Source organism: Alligator mississippiensis, chromosome 1 (assembly GCF_030867095.1).
Source record: "Alligator mississippiensis isolate rAllMis1 chromosome 1, rAllMis1, whole genome shotgun sequence".
Classification (NCBI taxonomy): domain Eukaryota; kingdom Metazoa; phylum Chordata; order Crocodylia; family Alligatoridae; genus Alligator; species Alligator mississippiensis.
In genome coordinates this window covers 110,817,085-110,842,604 of record NC_081824.1, presented here as the reverse complement: position 1 = coordinate 110,842,604, position 25,520 = coordinate 110,817,085, and the positions used below count along the sequence as shown (strand labels likewise).

Sequence of the window (25,520 nt, the reverse complement as noted above, 5' to 3'; positions counted from 1 at the left end):
AGTCTCAACAGGATTAAATTTTTAACAGTAAGTGTTGATAAACACTAATTTCACCTCGCCCTCACAGACCAACAAAAAAGTATTTCCATTATTATTAATCAAAATTTATGGAAAGGTGACATAAGAAAAATAATGGCTGTTGTACTGTGTGATGATGACATGGAGAGCAGTTTTACAGAACCATGCTGACTGTAGTTTGGACTGCAACTCCCAAAAGCCCCAGGGACAGGGAACAAAGGAAGAGGAAGTGACAAAGCAGACAAGGGAGCCATGGGCAAGCAGAGCTGGGACTGGTGGTAGCTCTGCCCCTCAGCTGGCAGTGGTCCAACAGCATACTGTCATTAATGAATTGTCTGCCCCCCACATCCCTAATTTCATGCAATACTGAAAACTTAAAATCAAAATAAAAATAAATGCTTAAAAATAAACATTGCTATTATCCATTGAAATTATAAAAAAAAAATGAAAATTGAATTCTGCCAAGTCTACACATGCACAGCATAGAGCAAGGATACTTTTTTGGATTCTTGAATGTCAGATCCCCAATTAGCTATGGCAAAAAAAATGCCTTGTTCCATCCCAAACTTGCCGAATATCATACTTCTTATAGTGGACACAGTAATCCATGCACTTCTGACCCTTTAGGTTTGAATTCTGCAAGGTATGTTGAAGTATTTCTGCAAGGTATATTGAAAAATATTCCAGCTGGACCAAAAAAGGTTTTTGCACATCAGCCCAAAGCTTTTCATTCTGCCCTGACTACCCAATTAATATAAAGTTCAGTTCCAGGTATCTGTTTTGATATTCACCCACCTACATAGCTCTGTCTCTGGTTACTTGAGAGATTACAGCTATACTCTACTAGAACAGAGACCATAGGAGTGTGGGAATCAGAATTTTAGTAGGAGCTGGACAAAGTCTACGGAAGTCATTTTACATAAGACATCAGAATGACCACAAAACTCAGCACTTCCAAAACGAAAGGATAAAACTTATTTCTTCCATGTTGCTTTTCCTGGACAAATTCTTCACATGTGTAATTGGTCTATGAACTAATCAAGCCATTCTCTTCCATACATGGAGTGGAGGGCAAGAGGGCATCCATTCTGTTATTTTTATCTTACATACTTGAGGGATGGTCCTAGATGAAGTAAGAAAGCCCATAATAAATACTCAGCACAGAGAGATATGCTCTCTACACTCACATGAAGAAATAAGTAATTGAATCAGCCTTAATAGATTAGAATGGCATCATCTCTATTTTTAACCCAGTAAGTCAGGACATTGTCAGGAAAATATCACAGGAAGGAAGAAAGAAAGAAAAAGAGAAATTCCCCTTCACAGAAATTCCCCTTCACCATTTGGCATTGCCTCTACCTTAATTCAGGGTACTGGGACTTTGTCAGTTAGGAGCAATAGGGATTTGCTGCACTTCCAGTGCAGATAAAGGATACATCCGAACAAAGGAACATCCAGCTATCGTCATGCTGCTGTGGCAGAAGGCATCTGGTATTGCTGTCTTTTTCAAGCAGGCTCCCTGAAAGAGCAGAATAAATAATTGATCAGAATCGATTGTTTCCATGTAATGAATTTTGTCCACCTCTCTGGCTACCTAATGCCTTCCTTCCATTTGTGCCTTAATCCAATTCTACCAGGTGCAGAGAACAGGAACTAGAATTCATCCTCAAGGCCTGGGCGTGGTTTCTTTCTTTCTTTCTTGTTTCAGGGGGGTCGTTTAATTTCTTCTCTTCTCTTCCCTTGGCTGCTTGTCTCCCTCCTCCACCTCCTTCTCCCAGGCCCAGTGAGGTCAGCTCATGAATATTGCTGCATTTCCCTGAGAGGCTCTGGCACTGCTTGGTACCTCGTGTGTGCATGAATTTGACCAGCCCAGCAGCAGACAGAGTTGGTGAGTAACGCAGATGCTTTGTCTTAAAGCCTTTGTTGTTTAAAAAAAGAGAAAGAGAGAAAAAGAGAGGGAGCCCTGAACAGGATTCAGATCCAATCAGTGTAGGGTAACCCTGCGGAAATGCTCCCATCCCTCTGCTTGCTGAAAGCCGCAGCTGTCAAGCACCCTTGCAATGGGCAGCAGATTGAAACCTGCCAGGGGGAGAGAGGGATGAGCTCTGCCGGGGGATCCACTCAGTTCAGCAGAGATCCTTGCCTGGATCCCTGGTTGATCCCAGCTCCGCGTGGCAGGTGGAACCAGTTCATGTCTCTCTTTTGTTGCTGGTGCATCCCCCTCCTTGGCAGCTGTTTCCAACCGGAAAACCTGCAGGGACTTAACGTCCTGCCACCTCTTTGAGCCACGTGACTCCTGCCTCTGGAGATCTGCTTCTGTTGCCGAGTTTGTGCAGCTGCAGGAGTCGGACTGGGACTGAAACGCGTTTCCATTGTAGGACTGCAAGAGCTCTTGCCACGGGAGAGGTGCCAGCCAGGGCTGGAGTTTGTGACAGACAGAGGGATCCAGGTTACTCTCCTGAGAAATCTCTGCTCTTTGCTGCAGTGAAACATCCCGAGGAAATCCAGGTAGTGTGCAGGGTGACAGATTTGTTGATGGCAAGGATTTTCTCGGGTGATGTCTTTTGTTGGACCGGCTGTGTAGTTGGGAGAAAGTTAGGCAAGCTTTCCAGTATAAGACATTCTTCATCAGGGCTCTGAATACAGGAAGCAGGCACCGCACGTTGGGCGCAGGATAGGGGAGGGGCTGAGAGAAATTCTTAGGTGTACTTGGTTTTATTTTTAGCTCTGAGTAAAAGTCGGAGTAATTCACAAGCTACAGAAATCAAGGTGGTTCCAAACTTATTATTATTATTATTATTATTATTTTGCTCTCTCTCTTTACTTTCTTTGCAAGAATGAGGCTTCTTTCTATAAGAGGGTGCTGAACAATAGCAGCCTCAGACGCTCTAGGTATGAGGGAGCTGTAATAGGCAGTTGAGATGCGGAGAAACCTATTTCAGCCGATTGATTTTGCTTCTCTTTTTGTGAAGCAAGGGGTGGTAATAAGAACATAAGAATTGCCACTTGCTGGGTCAGACCGTAGGTCCATCTTGCCCAGTCTCTTGGGTCACACAGAAGCAGAGAGTGGATGCTGAAAGGGAGAGTGAACTGGGTAGGGGCAGGGTTTTTCCCACCTTTCCCCTCTCAATTGCAGCCTTTTACCTTTAAGGTTAAATGGTACCAGATCTTCTCCCCCCTCCCCCCTCCTCTAGGCACTTCATTGGACTGGAACTTTTTGCCCACATTGTGCTTCTCTGACCATAATATCCAACCGTGGCTATGGATGACAGTGCATAAGGCAGGAATGACCACATCCTTGGCACTTAAACACAGCGCAAACTCTGTGTGTCATGTTCCCGGAGTTGATTCATTGACACAGCCCAGCTCGCTACCTAGGCTAACCTTCCCCAATTCCGTTCTCTGCCTTTCCTGCTTCATGCTCTGCGGACTGCAGCTGATTTGAGAGTCTTCGAAATGTCCTGGGAGCCCGGAGGCTTTTTTTTTGCTTTCCTTACATTAATTCCTCCTGTGGGTAGAAGTTGGACAAAGGCTGTGAAGGTCCATCCTGTGAATCGCAGCCAGCATTTTCAGCCTGTCTTGAGACACGTCTTTGTAACACTGCGGGAACAAGCACAGTGCTATATGCGGCTGTGACCATGGAAACTATCGCTTTGCTTATGTGGGAAGAAAAGTTGCCAGCTGAGCAGGATTTGGTAACCACAGTAACAGGCAGAACAGGCAGAACCTCTACTTAAAGAGAGGATGTTTTCTGTTTAGGTCTGTGTTGTGTCAGGTTGAGGAGGGTAGTCTTATGTAGAGTTTAGAGATTATGGACTGTATGAGATGGGTGGCCTTGGGCTGACCCTGCCTCAGGCAGGGGGTTGTCCCAGATGACCTCTGGGGGTCCCTTCCAGCCCCGTTTCTCTATGACATGGGCTGCCCTGGTCCCCCTGCTTTACCTGTGGGAGGTGAGGGCATTAGGTCTTGTGTTACATCAGGCTTGAGGGTAGTTTTATGAAGAGCTAATGCGTTGTATGGGATGGTTTGGCTTGGGCTGATTCCAGGGGGATGGATGTGACCTCTGGAAGAAGGCCTTTCCAGCCCTACTGCTCTGTGACTCTCTTTCTCCTCTACTTAAAAACACACCAGTTGGGGAAAACCAGCCTGAGAGAATAGGGGTCATTGGGAAATGTTCAGATTCATCCGAGGGAAAAGGAAAAAAAAAACAAGCAAACTTTCACCTAAACGTGCAAAGGACTCAGGGCACAGCCAGCAAGCTCCTAGCACATCCCGAATCCGAAATGGATGTGGTGACTTCAGCAGCAGCAGTCTAGGGCAGGGCTGGTAGTTAGGGGACCCGGCTCTGCCCGGAGAGCCCCTTCCTGCGGAAGCATCCCTTGCCCTGTCCTTTCCCAGATCTAGCTGAGTCCTTAGGTCTGGAAAAGGATACCCCGGCGCTTGGGGATCCCCAGGGAAGAGCTCTGGGGTGGTCGGGGGGGGGGGGGGGAAGAGATCAGGAGGGCAGCCGGAAAGCGAGCCCCTAGGGCAGACCCAGGCGCTGATCTCAGCACCCCCCCCCCCCCCCCATAGCTCCTAGCTGAACTCTGCAGTGACTCCCAATTCCCGTGCCGGGCGATGAGCCTTGATGTGTCCGTTTAGGTACAAGCCCCGGGAGGAAAGGGCTTGCAACAAAGCGATCCGGGACGCTAGGATCCCTCCCAGGGTCATGTGTGGGGGCAGCCTTGTTGCTGCCGGGGCTGCTTCCCCACACGTCGCTGGCACCCGGGCGCCCTTGTGTCCCCTAGGGCGGAGGATGCCCCGGCTGATGTGATGGACGCCAGCCAGCAGCGGCCATGAGCCAGGCGCCGGCCGGGGGCGCTGCTGCAGCCGAGCCGCGCCTGCATCCCGAGGGCAGCAGCAGCAGCAGCAGCAAGCAGCAGCGAGCATCCTCCCCCGCCAGGCCCCGGGACCCCCCCGCGCGGCAGCCGGCCCCTGCCCCCGCCGGCCCCCGCGCCCCCGCGCCCGCCTGCAGAGCCGGGGCCGCCCGGGGGCCGCCGGCGCGGGGCCGGGCGGCGGCGCGGGGAGCTGTCCAGGCCGGCGGTGGTGCTGAAGCGCGGGCGGCTGAGCCCGGCGGCAGCGGCGGCGGCAGGCGCGGCGGCGCGGGAGGGGCGGCGGCTGGTGCAGGGGAGGAGCCGGCGGGCAGAGACACGGAGCCGGGCGATCCGGCGGGGGACGGGCCGTGGGGGCAGCCCGGCAGGGGCTGGCGGGGGAGAGCGGCGCGGCGGGCCGGTGGGGAGGCGGGCGGCGCTGGGAAGCGGGCGGGAGGCGGCTACTGGCGGGAGGGATGCCTGCAAAGTGAGCTCATCCAGTTCCACCTCAGGAAGGGGCTGGCGGCGGCCGCGGGCCAGATGCAAACCAAGGGCAGCGAGCACAGCGGCGGCGCCAGCGCCTCGCCGCCGGGGCCGGCTCCCGCCGAGTCGCCGCTGTCCTCCTTCTCCTCCTCCTCCTCCTCCTCCTCCCCGTCTCCCATGGCGGCGGCGGCGGCGGCAGCAGCGGCGGCGGGGCTGCAGCAGGGCGGCGGCGGCGCCCCCCCCGAGGCCGGCCTCAGCCTCAGCCCGCAGCAGCAGGAGGAGCTGCGGGAGGAGATGGAGAAGCTGCGGGAGGAGAACGAGACTCTCAAGGTGAGCGCGGAGGGGGGGAGGGAGGCAGGGGCGGGGGTGTGCAGCTAAGCTGGGAGGCAGGGAGGCTCCTTTATTCCCTCGGGGGATAAGGAGGAGGTGGAAGAAGAAGCCGCTTCTTCCTCCTGGATGGTGTGGGAGGGGGGTGGAGAGGGGTAGAGAAGGGAAAGGTGGGGGGGGCGTTGCTTGCCCTGGGAGAGGGCAGGATGGGGCTGGAGGGAGCTGGATTCCTCCTCTTAGCCCTGGGAGTGCACCTGGGAGTGTGGGACAGGGGCCCTGGGGGGAGGGAGGTGTCACCAGACCCTTAGGAACTCCCTGGGGCTGGGCCTTTGCTGCAGAGCAGCAACAAAGCATGGTGGGTCAAATCCTGGCTTCTCCCTTATTCATTATTCATGTGCCAGCCGATGGGAGGGAGGCAGGGAGGGCTGAGCACCACACCGATGTGAGAGCATGGAAGGGCAATCGTGCCTGTTTGTTCTTTCCCTGGCCTCGCTGGCTTCCCTTGACCTGCTCTCACAGGGCAGGAGGGAGAACGTCTATTTCTCAGCTCCTTTTGAGCCATGTTTCCCAACCCTCTTGCTGTCTCTGATGTTTATTTTCTTGGTTGGTCGCTGTGCGGCCTCCTCTCCTTTCCCACTGGGTGTCAGAATGAGATAGATGAGCTGAGGACTGAGATGGATGAGATGAGGGACAGTTTCTTCGAGGAGGACGCTTGTCAGCTTCAGGAAATGCGCCACGAATTGGAGAGAGCCAACAAGAACTGCCGGATCCTACAGTACCGGCTACGTAAGGCTGAACGCAAGCGGCTCCGCTATGCCCAGACCGGGGAGATTGATGGAGAGCTCCTGCGAAGCATGGAGCAGGACCTCAAGGTACAGAAGGCTCTCACATTAGCTACTGCTGGTGGGGTTGAAGATGGGGAGGAGAACTGATTCACTGAGGCAAATGCCTGTTCCCAAGTGAGCCTTGACTCAGACATTTTTCTCAATGCCATTTTGAAACATGCACCCTTGAGAGCAATATGGGACCACAGGATAGCCAAGGCCAGATTTATACTTTTGGGTCTTCAGCAGTATTTTATAGGGCTCTGGGCTCAACTTTTACTCTTTACTTAATCCCATTTTTATTGAATTTAGTGGAAGTTTGAGTGAGAAGTGTTTAAGATCTGTGTAAGGCTGACAGGATATGGCCCTTTGTTTGTCATTGCAAGAAAACAAACCAAAACACTCTGCTCCAGGTCCTGAAACCCCACTGAATAGTCCCATTGACTGCTGTGAGAATATTATAACATTCAGTCCAGCTTCAATGGAACTATTCGCGTAAGTTATTCATAGGGCAAAAAACTGGCTCTACTGAAATCAATGGGGAAAAAAAAACCCTTGTCTATAGTGGAGCCAAGATTTCGCCCATAGATCCTAGGACAGAAGGAACCATTATGATCATTTAGTCTGCCTTCCTTCATTGTATAGGCCTTAGAATGTTACCAGGCAATTTCTGCATATGACCGATAACTTCTGCCTGAACTATAACAGATGTTTTAGAAAGACTTTCAGATCTGATTTATAGACTTCAGACAATGGAAAATCTAACACACTCAATATGGAAGTTCATTGCTGTAAAAATGGTGTTTTATAATCTTCATTTGTCTAGGTTCAGCTTTCATCCACTAATTCTTGTTCTTCTCTCATAACTCTTATCTCTACACAAAGACCATGTCAAGTCACCTCTTTATCTCCTTTGTTAGAAACTAAATAGAATAAGCATCTTTAGTCACACACAGTTAGGGTGTTTCCACATGTAGGTTATTTATAGGGCTTTTTCTGAACCCCTTCCAGCTTGTACAGTATCCTTGTTACTGTTCCTTGTTAAAATGTGGACACCAGAATGAGGTATGGTATTCCCATAGGTTTTCTCCACTGATGCCATGTAATGCCATACTAACATCTTTCTACTTCTATTTATTATTTGCATTCTTATCAAGGATTGCATTTTCTGCCTTGCCCATCTCATTCCATGGGGGGTAGATGTGGTCAGGGGTATTTGCCAAAACATTTTTTTCCAAACCAAACTTTTTTTTGGACAGAAACATAATGATTTGATGCAGCTTTCTCAGGTGTATGAGAAAGCTTATGGAAAAATATTTAAGAGTCAGCCTCACACCTGAGAACAAGCAGGTGGTTGAAGTACTCAGCCGGCATGTAGGAAGCTGATGTTCAAGTTCCTGCTCTACTCATTTGAAAAAAGAACTTGGATCTGGGTCTCTTGCATCCCAAGTGAATATTCTAAGTCTGGGCTAGAGTCACTCTTTTTTTTTTCAGCTCTTCCATGTTTTATTAATTACTAAATATTCACTGGGCCTGATAGAAAGAACTGCTTCTGTAGTCCAGTAATTAGGGTACCAACCTAAATTATGGTAGAACTCTGTTCAGGTTCCTGGTTTGAATTAGGTGCAGCAATCATCCAATCCTAGATTTCCCACATCCCATTTGAATGTTCTAACCATCAGACTATTGCATATTCTGATGTGTAAGGGTCTCTTTCTTATTTTCTTCCTGAAAAATTTCTAAAAGCTTTGGCTTTATTTTGCATCAAAATGGAAGCAAATGCCAAAACCTTGACCTTTTTTTTACTAGTCCTCCATATGTCCTCTAAATTCATGATGCCCTCTAAGTGACATTGCTTTCCAAAATAAAGCTGTCCATCCTACAAGGGTAACTCATATTTTTGTTTCCCTGATGTATAGTATTGCATTTACCTGTATTAAAATGTATGTTGTTCAAGGAAGCCCAATTTACCTAGTGATCCAGATTGCTCTCTAGTGTTCACCTGTCATTATTATTTGTCATTATATTAATGTTGCTGTTATGTACAAACTTCACCAATAATCTTTTTACTTTTTCTTTGATATTTCTGATGAAGACTTTGGATAATGGAGGGTTAAACAGTTACTTCTGGGACCTCACTACAAATGACCCTTTAGAAATGAGGATTCCCCATTCACAATTGCTTTTTGAGATAGCCTGTTTTGAATCCACTGTGCTGCTTTGGTTTTTGCATAACATTATTTTTGATCAGATTATTTTGTGGGGCCTTGTGCTCCACAAATGCCTTATTGAAGTCTACATGCATTGAGTCAAAGTGTTTACCCTTGCCAATCAAACTTCTACTTTCCCCCAAAATTTTTATCAAATGGCATCTAGTGTAAGGAACCTAGGCCTTATCCTTCTGTCAGGACCAGAAAGCAGGGTAACAAAGAGCTAGTTACACTAGCTCATTGGTAGCTGAGGAATCTCTGGTGTCGGTGAAATGTCCAGCTGAGCAAAGCAAGTCAGAATCTGCCCCTGTGATTTGATATCTCACAGTCCCTTTTCACAGGATACACTTAGAATTCAACTAGCATGGTTTCTTCATCTCCATCCTCTGGGCAGTATGAATGTGTCTTGTGTGTGTGCATGGTGGCAAGGTTATTGATTGATTGTGTTCTAGCATACAGCAGTTGTATTGGTACACTCACTCATGGTTGTGTTTTCTGTCAAGAGAGTGAGTCACTAGCTGCTGCTGCTACTGCTGCTGCTTTCTGATGAAGATTATTTTTGATTACCTGCTAGCCAATGTTTTGTTTTCCTTTAGAGATGCAGTAAATTAGAAAGCATATTTTGAAATTGTTAGTAATATTGTCTTGTTCATAAAAGATAGATCTCTGATCTCAGGCTAAGTACTGCAAACACCAAGAAGGGTTTAACTATGTTTTTCCATTCTTAAAGAAAGCCACAAGTCCAACCTTTTAAAATGACTCTCATGATATCAAAATCATCATGATAGTCATTGTTGATGTTTACCTCAATATTTTAGATTCATAGACATTAGGGCCGGAAGGGACCTTGGAAGATCATCAAGTCGCAGGAAGTCAGCAGGGGTCATAGGATCCCGGCAAGAAAGACATTCAAATGTCTCTTGAAGGCATTTAAAGTAGGTGCTTGAACCACCTCTAGCAGAAGTCTATTCCAAACATTGGGGGCTCAGACAGTAAAAAAGTTCTTCCTTATGTCTAGCCTGAAATGGTCATGGAGAGAGTTTGTGACCGTTCGATCTTGTCATCCCTTGGGGCGCTCTGGTGAAAAGGCGTTCCCCCAGATCCTGATATATGTGTTATTCTAGTTTTATTAGTGCCATTAAGTTACAGTGCAGTGACATGAGAGGCAAAGCTAATGCTGAAGTGGGAAAAAGGATTATGTCCTCTATTTCTTTAAACCCTGCTCCTGTAACAGCGCATTTCAAAATGTAACACAAAAATGCTGAGTCATTGCTTCACTTAAAAAAATTTTATTGTGTTTTGGTGAATAACACAGGTTCTTGGTCAAAGACATCTGTGATTTATCCTATTTTTCTTTTTTATTAATGTTATTAGAAATAAGGATGGAATTTTAATTGACTTTGATTGTGAATGGGGAGGAAAGCAAGAAATTGTTCCCCCTACTTTTGGTCCCATATGATACCCAGACAGCATGGGGCTATAGAGAACATGGACTCTTCACTTAGCTAGCACTCCCATAGATAATAAATGCTTAACAGGATCGTACTCGGGTGCAGTCAGAGGGTAAGTGGTAGAGCAGAAGGAGTAGGGAGAACTGACTATGTTTGAAAGCATGCACAATCTGTACTGTCTCCAAGGGTGATGAAGCTGCTGCTCTGCTTTTTGCTTTGAGTAGCCCCAAGGTGTCATACAGATATAGGCTCTGATGCAACTCTCATTGAAGACAGTGGAAAGAATCCTCTTTCATAGTGAAAGTTAGTGAAAGATAGACAGAATTCCCGGTCATCCGATTTCCTTCTGAATACTGTCCTCTATGCATTCCCTTAACACATTTTCTACTAAACAAGAGACAGAATCAGTGCCCAAGTGATTAGAATTACTGTAATAACTTCTCGCCTTGTTTTTCTTTTTACTTACAATTCCATTTAGGTTGCAAAGGATGTTTCAGTAAGACTTCATCATGAATTAGAAAATGTGGAAGAAAAGCGTACTATAACAGAAGATGAAAATGAAAAGTTAAGACAGCAGCTTATAGAAGTTGAGATTGCCAAGCAGGCTCTACAGAATGAATTGGAAAAAATGAAAGAGGTTAGTTAGTACTGTAATTTTACTGTTGATACTTCAAAGTATGTGAAAGATAATTTATGCCAGCCTGAAATTCTGACACTGTCATTCCTGAAATAATTTCTATTTCATATAGCAGCTACAGTCAAAGAGGAACTTTGAGTGCTCAAATATGGAAGAACAAATCCTAAAAATACTAGAGTAAGGCACCTTGGTTTGGGGAAGTTGTAAACAAATTGGAAAAAATAAAATGCTTTTTAAATATCTCTTAAAAGGCACCTTTACACATGCTCTGGGGTGGGGGCAGGGGTGCATTTTGATTAGAGTGGTTCTAGGGAGCCTGTCTAAGTAAAACGCCTATAGCATCTTGTGTATTCAGCACCCTGAGCTCCAAAATAGTGATAAGGGCACTTTAACTAAAGTTCATTTGACAAGCTTTAGTTAAAGCGCCCCTGCCACCATTTTGAAATGCAGGGGTGCTAACTGAATGCATGCAATGCCGAGGCTGTTGGAGCAATCTTATTAGTGACTGAATGAATCAAGCCTGCTCCAATGCATTCTAATTAGAACATGTTGGAGCAGGCATGTGTATAGGTGCCCATAGAAAGACTGACTGTAACCTTGCTTTTCTCTGAAGCTCTGGTGATATAAAGCTGCTGTGGCTGAGGGTCTGAGGGATTCTGCCTGTGCATGACAGATGCAGGAAGAATGCTTATGGGAGATCTAGGCATATGAATTTGCTCAATGGTGTTCTTCATACCTGCTTTTTTAAGAAGCAGCATATGTTCCTTTAGCAAATGCTGCCAGACACTTGCTAGCCTGCAGTGGAGGAAGGTTTTGGCTGTGTTCCCATTCCAGATAGTCCCATCCGCTTTGAATTTTGGAATGAAATGTTCAATCTATATAATGCCTGAGTCTCATGTAAGATGCTGAAGCAAGGAAAATGCTCTCTTCATCCTTTTCCTCAGGCCCTAGCTGCAAATGCACCCAGAATTTTGCTACTTAAGTAAATAGACATGTGCAACAGCAGTACCTCATGCAGTAGGTGGCAAGATAACAAGCCATATGTTAATAGGAAAAGGAGTGATTTAAAAATGAATGTTCTAAACAGATTTGGGGAATAACTCACCCCTCCAGTACATCTGTTCAGGGAATGCCTCTGATTGCCATTATAGAAATACTTCCCAGCAGGAAGTCCAGTTTCTAACTTGATATTGTTTAAGACTGAAGAAATGCATTTCAGTTGATAAAGTCAGGAAGAAAGCTATATGGTAAGTTATATTACTTTTAGATTTTTTTGTTATAATTTAGCAGTGGTGCTTTGTAAACAATCCCTTTATGTTTTTTCACAGATATTGATATGTAAAACTCTCAGTAGAGGATAGAATGGTGTCCACTGCCACCTTACTACAAGCTTCTTTTTTCTGCTTTTCCATCTAGTAGCAGGTCTGCAAAGTACATGAAATTCTGACCTGCTCCAGCTTCTACCTCCTCTTCTATTTCCTTCTTTTCTGTTTTCATCCTGGTTTTCACTATAAAACATCACTACTTGGAACTGCCAAAATAATTGGCTCACATGTGATTCTTTTCTGGTTACTCTTGCTGGGCTTAACTCCCCTCCAAACCTGTCCCTGTTCCATTCCACTTTCAATCTGGTCTGGTGTTTAGGGAAGATAACCCAGATAATTCTCTTCCTCCTGCCCAGTACTGCAGGTTGTGCCAACAATGAGCTTCTGCCTCATGGCTTGTTTCTTCTTGGGCTGTGAATTATCAAGTATAATATCAATTTGCTATCTCACATCCTTTATCAGCAAGCTACATCCTGTACATGTAGGAGAGTGAACTTAATGATAGGCCTTTATCACCTCTACTGTCTGTCATCTCCTTCTGCTAACTTCTGAGTCTATTTTATACAGTTCTAGCCACCATCACTAAGCAGTGGTTTGCTCCTTTTATCTTCACTTCTCTCCTAACTTGAGCATCTGATGCTTCCAGTCTTTGCTCCTGATCCGGCAGAAAGATCCTTGGATTCTAGGAAGAAGGAAAAAGACACTCTGTGGTTTGGCTTTTCTTGATACTGTTATCTGAGCTGAAGCTGACTCATGATACCTTCAGTCAAAATGATTGAACTAGGGTAGAGTAGAAAACTAGTAGTAGGAATGGGGTAGACATTGGACATCAGATGCTGAACTTGAGAGGCAATGTTGGACTTTATCCTGAAGTAGAGTAGAGAACTGTGCTCTATCAGAGCCTGAGTAGATGAGTATTATCAAGCTAAGGTGAGACCTTAGGAAGAAGAAAACTGCACCTCTTGGACCAGATTGTTGTGTCTCATGAATCAGGCACCTGAGGTAAAAGATGCTGGTTGTGGCTAGGACTGTCATCACAGAAAGCTGAAGGATGGTTGGGAAGAGGCAATACATACACACAGAGAGAAGCAAAGTGTACGCTAAGAACATATGCTATTACTGTGATAATATGTGATCATTTTGCCAACAGCTGGAAAAGCAATGAAGGGAACTTGGGACAGAGTATGGCTTTCCCTTCTTACAGACTCAGAAGTTCAGTATGTGTGAACCTATTATGACATCTTCTTAAACCCATCTGCAATATAATACAATTTACCTACAGCAAATCTTGGTTTGCTGCCTTTCACAGATTCAGATGTTGATAGACATTTCATGAGTCTTAAATGACATCCTCAGACTGTCATAATGGTAGCTTGCTGTTTGTTTGTGAAAATCATTTCTCTTCTGTGAGTCCTTCTTTTGCTTGGCAGCACTTTCTCACTTCAGTAGTCTCATCAAAATCAGTGGGGTTTCGTAAATGAGTAAGTTCTGCTCAGTGTGAGTAAAGTTTGCAGAATCAAGTTCCTAAAATCCGATTCCCATCTCAGTTATTCCAGCTTTCATCGCAGCCTTAGTCACCAGTCAATTCAGTTACCTTGATCATCCCAGAGTAATTATGAACAGAATGGGACTGATTTGAGTATTTTAAAATGAGATGTTTTATACATTTGCCTTAAATATACAGAATTCTAAATTCTTGTCCTGGCAGGTAATAGAAAACCTGTATTTTCTTTAAAATTAACATATCGGTGACTTCTGTTGGAAATTTGTTTTCCTTGTAAAACAATGTACAGCTAAGAGTGATCTGCCAAAAGAGGTATAAGAGGATGTTGGAGGAAGAAGGAACATGACATACTCTTGAGCATGCTTTAATCTCCAACTAGAACAGAACTGAATCCTGTAATTAAATCCTCATCATGAAGATGTTAGAACTGTGAGGTTACTGTTAAAGAAAATGTAAGATCCAAAATTCAAGAATGGATTTAGTGTGCATATGATTAGGGAAACATAAGAATTGCCATTTACTGGGTCAGACCATAGGTCCATCTTGCCCAGTATCCTGTGTCACACAATGGCAGAAAATAGATGCTGAAAGGCAACGTGAACAGGTATGACCAGGATTTTTTCCACTGTTCCTCTTTTACTTGCAGCCACCAGCATTTAGGAGTTTATGCAGAGAAGGATTTGAGCTCTTTACTGGAAACTTTTACTCATACTGATGTGGCAGTACATACACATGCACATAAACACATAGCAGCTGATTCCTATTTCACTTGGATATCTTGAAAAATCAAAGGAACGGTGGTGTATTGTCAGATGAGTGAAAATTAATGTTGCTAATGGCAGAACCAACCTGCAGTCTGTTGAAGATCAGAATTTAGGGAACTCTTCTGCGCCATAGCATATGATATAAGTATTTTTATACCAATTGTTCCACCTACAGTCTGATGATGCCCTGTTTAATGCACTCTGAAAGTATTTTGCTTAACAATCTTATTCCCTCACATCTCCAGATGGAATCAGGCCAGTTAAGCTTTAGTATACTTTGCATATTTTTCATGTGCACTGTGCGGTACCAGCCTTTGTATGTAACAACTTATGCTTAATTGCTTGTGTGAATGTAGTCAGTCTTGATACTAATTATTATTAATAATGATATTTATTTTTATTGCACTGTGTATCCACTGCTAGAACTATGCATTCTGTTATTGCTTTGGTTATTGTTATCAATTCTTCAACACCTTTGTAAGATTTTTTTAACCACTTCATTTCATCTTTACCTATGCAACTTAATGATAAATTTCTATTAAAGGCCACTGACCAAGTTCAGCAAAATATTATCCATATTTAAAACATAAAAAGATAGAAAAATAAGTGAAAAGTAATAATTAATTATTTAGGACTAGATTTTGTTCAGCCCTTATGTTACTTCTTAGGGTGATAGTAGGAAGGAAAGGTTCTCTTACTTGTACAGCTACAAAAAAGCCAAATACTATTACAATCTAGCAGCCAAGGGTATATGGGAGCCATTTACTAGATGCTTCCTTTTGGGAGAAATGAGTAGGTAAGAAATAAGCTAATAGCTGTGTGTGTGTGGAGTATGATAAACCTCATGCAGTGTTTCAGAAATCACTCCCTCCATACGAAGATGGAGCCTTGGGAAACATTGTGACTTTCTTAATGTAGTGCCTCCTGGTGAGGGATGCAGTCATGGCCCACTTTCTGTTTAGTGTTCAAACATTTTAACTGTGAAGCAGCATGGTCCACTGAGTATGGTACTGGACTAGCAGTTTTAAAAAAATTGGGTTCTGTTCCCACCTTTTTTCACTGACCCACTCTTTGACCATAGCCAAGTCATTTTACCTCTCTGTTTTCTGTTTCCTTCTCCCTTGTTTTTTTCGGTTTTTTTAATCAGAATGTCTGTGGGACTGAGACTATCTCATATTATGGGTTTGAAGATTGCCAAGTGCAATAGAACAATGATCTCAGTTGGGCTCTTTAGGTGCTAGAGTAATGGAAGTAATACTTTATCCCCTAATACTTAACATGTATCTTGTGCTTTACATGTTAAAATATATAGATTTATTTAAACACAAACCTATTAATCAAAACGTGCAAAATTGGATTAAATTATGTTTTTGGTAACTATAGAGAGTTCTATAGTTAATGCTACCCAAGATTAAAAGACCCTGTTTTCAATCAATTATTATTTTTCCAAAGATGATAGTTTGGGCTGAAATGTTTCACATTGAGTATCTGTTTCAGGCTTAATTTTTGTTGTTGAAAGAGTCAGTAACAATGATTGATTTCAGAATGAAATTAGGGAAAGATATTTTTGCCTATATAAAAAATGCTTATAAGCGTTCCAGTGAAGAGCTCTTGTGCTGCTATGATTTGGTACAGGGAATTGAAATATGGCAGAGGTGTGTGCCAATTTGTACACTTCTGCAGTTCACACACCATCCTCAGAAACTTGGGGGGATCTGGGCAGTCAACTTCTCTTAAAAATTCATTTGCACCATACGTGCTATATCCTTACATACTCTTACAGTACCTGTATGACGGTCATTTTGCACATGCTCCATGCCCATGAAATGATTTAGCATGCTGGCCTCAGAGTCTCCAGTATTGAGAAAAACTTCCCCTACATCTGTTCCAAGAACATGAACTTGTCTCTCTTGTGTTTCCAATGATCTCAAGAAGGTGTGGGCTGAGACAGTAGCTAAAGGAAGACTGAAGAAGATTGGATCAGGGACAGGCTGGTAGGAACAGGTTGATTCAGTCCCATTCTCCTTTGACATTCCAACCTATAGGTCTCCTCTGAGCTCCTATGTCTCATCAGTTCCCGGCCATTTCACTTGCCCTATCTCACCACTATCTCCTGTTCTTCCTTCCTGAGTTCCTCATGAGGGTGCCTATATACATGCATTGAGGTTATTCTGATGTGCTGTAGTTAATGACTACATTGAGCTTATGGCTCAATTAATCAGCAGACTCCAGACTCCAGTGTCACATGTAACAGCATCCCGTGCTAAAAATGGTGGTAGTGGTGCTTTAACTAAAGCTCATTTGATGCTGCCATTTTTCAGTTCAGGGACACTGATACATGTGATGATTCAGGAGCTTTAATTAGAGTGGCTATCAGACCCACCCTAATTAAATCAACCCTGCCTCCCCCTACCTCCACCCCCCCTTCTGGAGCACATGTATAAATGCCCTCAGTGTCAGTCTCCTCCACCCTCTCCCCAGTTCCTTGGCTTCATTTCCAACTTCCTTGCCTTCTTAAATCAGTCTCTTTGCTCAGACTTCTATTCTCACATCCTGGCTTCTTGTGTGATACCTGTCTTCTACTCCTCTGCATACCATTAGTGATTCAGAGTCCCAGGTCCTCACCTGATTTCAGTATTTGTCCTCCCTACCTGATTCCTGGTTTCTCCAGCTCTATAGTTCCCTCACTGGCTCCCAGTTCAATCTCTCTAGCTCAAACTCTCTTGGGATTCTTGATCAAACCTTCTCATTTTCCCTTCCTGAGTCTGGCTCTTGTCCCATCTGTATTTGAGTCAGGTGCCTTTTTCCTGTCTGCCAGAGTATCAACACAAGAGTCACAGAGATTACAGGATAAATCAAAGTCCTGGTCTCAGTTTTGGTGTCTGGCTTTATCTCAGCAATTGCAATTGCACATTTTATCCCTGTAGCCCTGGGTTGGATCATACTCAGTCCCTCCAGGGGGTGGTCTGGCACTCAGAGCTATGTGGGGTGCAAGTGGAAGGTTCAGTGTACATGGAATATTCACAGGTTTCAGTTCTGTGTGCTGAGATTTGCCAAAGGCATGGAACTTAGCCAAATATGGGGTGATGTTTACAGGAAATGCAAAAAGATACATCTCTGGCATGAAATCCCAGTCTCAAGTCCCTGCTCCAAAGCACAAGACTGCTAGAACTTCTCAAAGAAAAGTTTGCAAAAATGTTTAATGTATTTTAAGCAACGTTTGGATGGATGTAATTTTCAGCTACCTTAGTGGCTGAGGGAGCAAACACCATCTATTATGGCTTAACTGCATGCCCCTGTGACTAAGCTAAATCATTGTAGCTTTTAACCCTGAATGAAATAAAGTTAAAAGTCATAATAATTTTCCTGTGCTTATATCACCATAGGAGCATGCAGATGTAATATTATGTATAGAGCATAACAGCTTCTCACGATATAATATTCCCTAGCCTATTCTTCGAAACAGCTGAACCTCAACCACTGAAACTTGGCCCACCCATCCAAAAAAAAGTAATCAGCCAGATTCATCTCAAAGCTGAAGTTAGTAACTGAGAGCAATATCTCCATAAACCAGCACTTTTTGGATCATCCAGGCATTTTTGGCTATCACAAATTTCTTGAGGCCACTGATTTTTTTGTACTCTAGATCAGGGTGCCATAAACACCCAGAACCTCAACTTGAAAGATGTTGGCATGCCAGGGGTAGATAGTGGGGGAGCCATGAGGGGCCTGATCTTAGTTGTGGCAGTGCAGCCCCTGCCCAACCCTGCTGTCTGCTTTGAGGCATATGTGCACCTGCCACTGCCAATGCGCAAGGCTTTTATGTAGGGGGTTGCAGAACAGGTATTTTGATGCCCTTCTGGATTTAACATTTACTTATGTCATTGCCTGTAGCTGCAGGGGACTGAAATCAGTGACCCAGATCATCCCATTCAGTCTGATATTCCTTTGAACTGTATTAACAAGTGATATGAACAACCCACATATAATATCTATTATACTAGATGCCTTAGGAAAATTAGTAGTGGAACACAGCACTTTTTACCCCTATTTGCTAGGTCAAGTGCATCCTCAGTCGATTGTAATCAAATATTGTTATCACTTAGGGAATAATGTTATGTTCTTTGTTCAGCCAAAACTCCTATCAGCTTCAGTGCACAAAGAATGCACATTTAGGTCTTTGTCTATTTAGAGGTCCACAGGAAGGGTAAGAATGATGTGTAGAAGGTCGGGCTTTTGATGTCTGCATGATAGATTTCATTCACTTTATTTCCTATGACAGATCTGTATGCATTGGACATGTACAGACTTTCAGTTCTCCTGGAAGAGTTGCTTCTCTCCCAGAAGAAACCACAAGTGTACAAATGTTCAAGATTTCTCTACCAGAGCAAAAATGGCCACTCCAGGAGAAAAAATAACCTGGGAACAACCAGGTTAAATCATTCCCAAGAGTTAAGCTCTGAGAGAAGCTACAGGACTGTCCTCCAGCATCCCAGGGTGCTTTGCTCCTATGCTTTCTCCCAGGGGAACTGCCATTTGCTGAACTGCTGCTCCAGCCAAAATCCCACATTGTGCTGCAGAAAGACACAGGCTGACTCTGAAGAGTCTGGGTCAGCCAGTCAGGGCTACCCTGTACACTGCTGCTCTTTGTCTCTGGGCAGATCGAAATGTGTGCACAGAGACCCCATGGCTGCAACCTCTCTGTTCTTCAAGGGCTCTGAATTAAAATATTTGTTTAGCTATTTCTGGGTTTATTCCTTACCAGGAGAACAAACCTTGGAGAATACTCCCAGATAATTTGAATGTGTGTTCATAGCCATTATAGTTGTCTTTAGGAATATTCAGGTTTTTATAGTTAACCAGCTGAATTAGGAACATGTTCCATTTAAAAAAAAAAATATGAACAAGCTTAGGGTTTGGTTCTGCCACCTTTGCTCAGAAATCATCAGGTATACTTACAACAGAAATCATCCAATAAGAATCATTAACAATTGTTCCCTGCTAATGTATTGGTTAGTATGAGAAAATATGGGGGAATCCACTTACTTGCTGATTTAAATATGATCAACTGCACTCAAACAATGAACATTACTCATTTGAGTGTGTTTTTGTTTGGCCTAACTGGGTTTTGGATCTGAGTCTTGTGGGAAGTGCAACCTCTCTGTAGATACTCACTACCCTTCAAGAAGGAATGGAGTAGAGAGTATCAGGTAGTGGATGGGGCATTGGCTTCCATCCACTACTTGCTTACTAGAGTAGTTGGCCAAGCACAGGATGGGTAAAGTAACCTGTCTTTTAAGAGTAACAATAACTTACCTGCTCCTGGAACAAGACGGCAGTAGGGGAGGATTTATGTTTGCCTGGGTATGTCTACACATTTGTTAATGTGCAGTGGTTACTGAGCATTTAATTGAGTACATGTATAATCGAGTACTAAATAAATGCAAAGTAACCAGAGTTACTGCACATTAGTGCAGGTGAATGCCTTTTTAGTGATGCTACTGTGCAGTAGCCTACTTGTATTGTGCAGTAGTATATTAGCACTGTTTGTGCTGTGATGCACTACTGCACAATATTATTAGGCTACGACACAGTTAGTGTCTTGTGTAGATGCGCCCTCTGAGCCTCAATTTCTTCTGGGGTCTGCTTGAATTTATAGGTTTAATCTATCCTGTGTCAATACTTCTGCTATTGATACCTTTTAATGGAGATTTTTAGTTATTGAAGTTCACAACCTGACATCTTCTATTAAAACTCAGTTAACTTAAAAATATAAAAAGAGATTTAGTTGCAGAAGTCCTGAAGCACAAAACAAATCCAGGATAAAGTTAAGAAAAAAACTGTCTAATCCTTAGAACCCAGCGATTCTCTAAGCCATATATGTGTTTGATAACAGTCTTCAAATACAAAATAGGTTGTTATAAACAGGGTGGTAATCAACTCTTCTCCATGTCAACAGGGGACAGCTCAAGAAGTAGTGAGATTAAGTTGCAAAACTGAAAGTATTCTACAACTTAAAGTGTTATAATGCTTACCTTAAATTTAGGTTAGCATTATAACACATTAATTAAGTTGTACAATGTTTGTCACTGGATGCTTTTAGTTACAGATTAGACACATTTGCCCAGGATGGTTTAGGCATGGATGATCCTGGACTAGACAACCATGTCAGGTCACGTTAAGCTTTATTTTTCTATGATTGGGGCCCCAAATATTTGTTTGTAAAAACAAGATTGAAACAAGGTTATATATGGATATTACTGAGATCTATAAGTATGATCTTGACACCAGAGGAAGTAATACCTTATTCTCTGGGTGCATCTACACATGCTATTAATGCATTTTAAGTTTGCTGCACAGTAAAATAAGGCACAGTAAACTTTCCCCAGGAGCACATCTACACATGCACCCGTTGGGAGCCCATCAGGAACAAATCTGCTACTCCTGTCCTGCTCTGCCCCCACACAGCAGCCAGGGGGAACTCCAGGCTCCCCTGGGTGCTAGCCCTAGGCTGGCAGTGGGTACCATTGTCAGGCCTGGGCTCCAGGGGGTGGGGAGAACTATCTTGCCTCTGTGGCAGCTGCCTCCCAGCCCTAAGCCCCTGCCTTGGGCAGCTGCCTTCCTCCCAGCCGCACGCCCCAATCAGCGGATTGGAACAGGCTGGAACACCATTCTCTGCCCCAGGCAGCTGCCGGTTTCCCTAGCAGGTAATAGATTTACTGCAGCTAATTGAGGTGGGAGCTGGAAAGCAGGCAGCTATCTGAGGTGGGAGATATGTCCCAGGTCCCATGCTGATTGGCCAATTGGAGCAGGGACTGGGAAGCAGGCATCTACCCGGGGCAGCGGATGTGTCTCGGCCTCCGTTCCGATCTGATCGAAGCGGGGGCTGGGAGGCAGCTGCTCAGAGGAGGGAGACAGTTCCCCCACCCTCTGCTGCCTGGGCTGACCAGGAACATTTTGCTCCTGGTCAGCTGTCCATATGTGCACTACTGCACAGTAGCTACTGCATGGTAAATCTACTACCTGTACCTACAGGTAGTATCCAACCACACAGTAGACTAATTTACTGCACAGGAAATGCTGCACACTTGTAGACAGTGATGCTTTACTGCACAGTAGATTCGTCTATTGCACAGTGAAGCATCTCATGTAGACATGCTTTCTGAGTATTCCTACTGATTCTGCTGTAACAAAATGTGTTAGAACTTGGCCTTATATAGCTGTTACTGGGAAACAATTTAATCCCTCCAACAAAATATGATGCAACAGTGCCCTGCCATTTGAAGGTAATGTTAATGAAGTGTCACAAGCAAGGAAAAAAATATGTGTATTTGAAAAGCAAATGTCAGTTAATTAAAAGGTAATTTATATACCATTTTATCTGTCAGCCATTAGCAACTCATACGAGCAGTGTGATGAAAATTGAGTTTAGCCAAGCTGAAATCCAATAGCCTGATGGTCATTAAAAATACAGACTCAAATCACTTCCAAAATAATACTGGAAGATTTTTTAAAAGCTGTAAGTATGTCTTCTGATAAAATTTTAATTTGGAACAAAAAGGGTTAGTGATACATTTTCAGGTGTCAGTGCTGCACAAGTATGGTTCAGTGGATAATCATTCCCTTGTCCCCAAGTTTATAAGAAAATAACTTTTCCTGATAATGTAAAAATAAAAAAAATGGCAAGTATAATAAAAATAAGTTGAATACCTTTACTACAGAAGGAAATGGCACACTTTCAAAGTAATCCAAGCAGTGCTGATAATTTATGAAAGAAAATTGCTCCAAAGCATTACCTTCATAAATCATTGAACCTGTAATGTACTACGTATTCCAGCTTTGCTTTTTTCCTCACTATTGCCAAGATAATTGCATTTTGTTTTAAATCCTTTCTCTGCTTGGTATGGGAAACCCTAGGTTGTGTGGTTGTTTTATTATTATTATTGTGGCTAGAGCATAGAATGGGAGGTGAAGGGAGGTTCTGCTGAGCATGGAGGGGAAGGGAGTGAGTGCCAAGAGTTGGTGTGAGGGACAGTCTTACTTGATTTGTGGACTTAGAAAAGTCCTTGGCTGCTGCTTCCACAGTGTAGTCTGTATGGGAAGAGGCCCAGCGTGGGAGAGAAGGGAGAACCTGGGAGCCAGGGTGCAGCCACCCCTGAAGAACTGGTCACTGCTCCTACATCCTCCTTTAATCCTGGATCTGCGCGTGCATGTAGGCATGTAAAACTGGGGCTTGGTTGGTGTGTAATAGGTGTTGGGTCAGAGCACGTTACTTATAAACTTAACTTGCCTATTTACATTCTTCAACTAGGGAGCACCTTTGTGTTATATAAGGCCTTGTTCATTGGGACAGAGACCTCTAAGCACTATTACAAAATGAATAAATAAGAACAACAATTGATAAAAATGCTCTCCTGCAATCGTGAGCCAATAGGGCAGACAGTGCGCAGATTTTAGGACATGTATTGAACCATAATTCCTTTAGAAATGTTTTGATAATCTAGGAAAGATGACATTCTGAACCAATGTTGTTATTATTTTTTTTAATTTATTAATAATTGCCTACCCAGAGCTCTAGATTCCTGTATGCATTGCTTTGCAGAACAAGTACAAATTTCAAAATAGACTATGTTTATGTTTAATGAACATAACCTGAGCCATAAATAATAATAATTATAATGGAATTTCAACCTCTTGAACCATGGTGTATGAACCTATATGTCTTAGTCCCCTTGTACTCTTTAGAAAAGCTAGAAAAATCAAATAGGGTGTGCAACGTGGTGCTGAAAGTAAAAAATCTTACATCAAAGGGAAGTTATCAGAGATATGATGTTATTTAGTATACCTATAGTTATTGCTCTATTTAGGGCTTCTTTTCACTTGCCCACAAGTTCAAACCCTCAGTGAATGTACAGAAACATTTTCAGGCAGCTTCTCCTGAGCTTCTGGGAAGAGAGTGTAGGGTGAATGAATCAGGTCTCAGGACCCAAGTGAGCAGCACTGACGTTCCCTTTCTTCTGCACATGGAATTTGTCAGTGCATTTTTTATGCCCCCACTCTGGCAGTGAGCCCAAGCTGCCAGCATTCTTGATCACAGTTGCATGAAGCACCTCAACTCTAGGATGTTTCCCAGTGCCTCAGGTTGGAAAACAGGATATACTGCCAGGTTATACAGCATTTCTGCTAACAGTCCTAGAAATAAGAAACATATTACTTTAAATTATAGCCCGTCCCCTCCAAGAATATGTTAATACAGTATATGTACAAAACCAGGTGAAAAAAATGGCAAGACAGCCACAGGAGCATGGATGAATAGTATGCAGTACTTGAGACTTGCCACATAAAATAGTACCATGGTAGTTATATAATAGCTCACTTGTTTATCACTTTCTGTAAATAATGCTTTAGATAGCTGAGTTTCCATTAGTAAGATATACAGTACCAGTGCTTGCAAAATGCGTTAAGGTGATTGAACCTACTTTTGCTGTACTCAGTAACCAAAGGACACAGAATGCTATTTAGAAGCCAGTACGTTACTGGCATGTGATATTGTGTGCTAGTGTAACATGGGTATTCATCTAGTGGTACGAATTTAGAAGGTCTGGTGTGGAAATGTTGGTCCTTTCTTCTACAGTCTTTACAGTAATAATCTCCTTTTCAAAGGTGAAATAGTTTAATATATATGTTCTGTTGCACACACTTGATAACTCATTTCCAGGGGACTCAGAAATAAGACAGTGTGCAGTGTAGCAAGGATATTGCTTAGAGAATTGCAAGCAAAATGTATTCTCTCATTTTATACCAAGGGGGAAGAGTGCTTTGTTCTGAGAGAAGGACAGGGGGATTGTTGCCAGGTTACTGCTGGTAGGCAGGAATGCTTCACAGGTTATTGTTTGCAGGTTATTTAACTCAGTCTTTATCACAATCATAGCCAATGCACTGAAGGTTACAGAGTGTTACAATCCTACCAATGTGGCATTTTATTCTGCAGCACTGAGCTTATTGTGAAGTTGGTTACTAAAATGTAACAGTAATTGTGTTTTGTGTGAAGTAGGTTCATATGTGTGAGTATGCTAAAAAGCTCCAGTAAATACATTACATATAACATATCGAGCGCCATCTTACCCTTTTTTTTCTAGAAATGAAGCACAACAGAGAAAGGATGGTGCATTTAGTGGCAATGTTTAATACTGTGTGTAAAATACTTGCTTAGGCTATATGTATGAGGATAGAAGTGACTACTCAGGACAGTGCATACACCTTTGTGGCAATTCTTCATTCATTTCTAGCATGTCTGTACTTTACCTCATTCATGTCCTACTTGTAATATTCACTGCAGAATTACATGGTACCTTTAGCCCTTTAGGACGTTGCATTTACTGTATATATCCCTAGTATATGTCATTGAAAATCATGTGGCTATAGTCACAAGACTTAGTTGCACCACTGAGGCCAGATCCAGATGTGCAGGCATGTGCGGTTTGTGGCACCGCAAACTTCTTTGCAGTGTACCAAACTGCACATATTGCACATTAAACTGTGCACTGCACTGCTAATTAGCAGCGCTGGGGTAAAACTTGCTACTGGTAATTACTGGTAGCAAAAAATTCCCCTGGAAAAAAAAAATGGTACAAAGCACACCAAAGTGCTTTGTGCCAGGACAAACACAGAGACCGGGGAGCAGGCAGCGCAGGGCAGGGCCGCACTTTTACTGAGTCACCTTAGACCCAGCCAGCCACTTCCCCCCTCCCCTCCCTGGCAGCACATGGAGCAGCAGGACAAGGTGTCCTGCTGCAAAACACATGAATAAGGGCGTGCACTGCTTCACAAATTTGTGCCTCTACTACTTGTTCTGCTGCAAATGCACAGCCCTGCTTATGTGGACGCGGCCTCAGAGTGCAACACTTTTGTGGGTTATGCCACTCTTCCACTGTGACCAGTGAGTGTTCAGCCTCTTCTACTGAATGCAGAATGTTTGATGTTTTATTAATACTGAATGGGGCCTGTGTCTGAATGCTGGGCTTTAGATGTTTGCTTATTGTCAGCTGGAGGTTTATTCTGAACTTATCTCAGTATTCGTAACATCAAGTAACCAGAAACCTCTGACATTTTCAGTGTCTTGGCAGA

General features: G+C 43.5%; 1 protein-coding gene across 3 annotated transcripts in view; it reads left to right on the top strand.

Moving 5' to 3' along the window:
* Positions 1-1,180: 1,180 nt before the first annotated feature.
* Positions 1,181-25,520, top strand: part of MTCL3 (MTCL family member 3) — a 73,146-nt gene continuing 48,806 nt past the window's right edge. For 2 of the 3 annotated variants that reach the window (XM_059712884.1, XM_059712877.1), the window contains exons 1-5: positions 1,181-1,906; positions 2,397-2,526; positions 4,806-5,681; positions 6,326-6,550; positions 10,642-10,800. In XM_059712884.1, coding sequence (XP_059568867.1) covers positions 4,854-5,681; positions 6,326-6,550; positions 10,642-10,800 — 1,212 coding nt within the window. In that variant the 5' untranslated portion in view covers positions 1,181-1,906; positions 2,397-2,526; positions 4,806-4,853. Of the gene's footprint in view, positions 1,907-2,328; positions 2,527-4,805; positions 5,682-6,325; positions 6,551-10,641; positions 10,801-25,520 lie in introns of those variants that run through there. The other variant, XM_019479586.2, reaches the window with a different exon arrangement.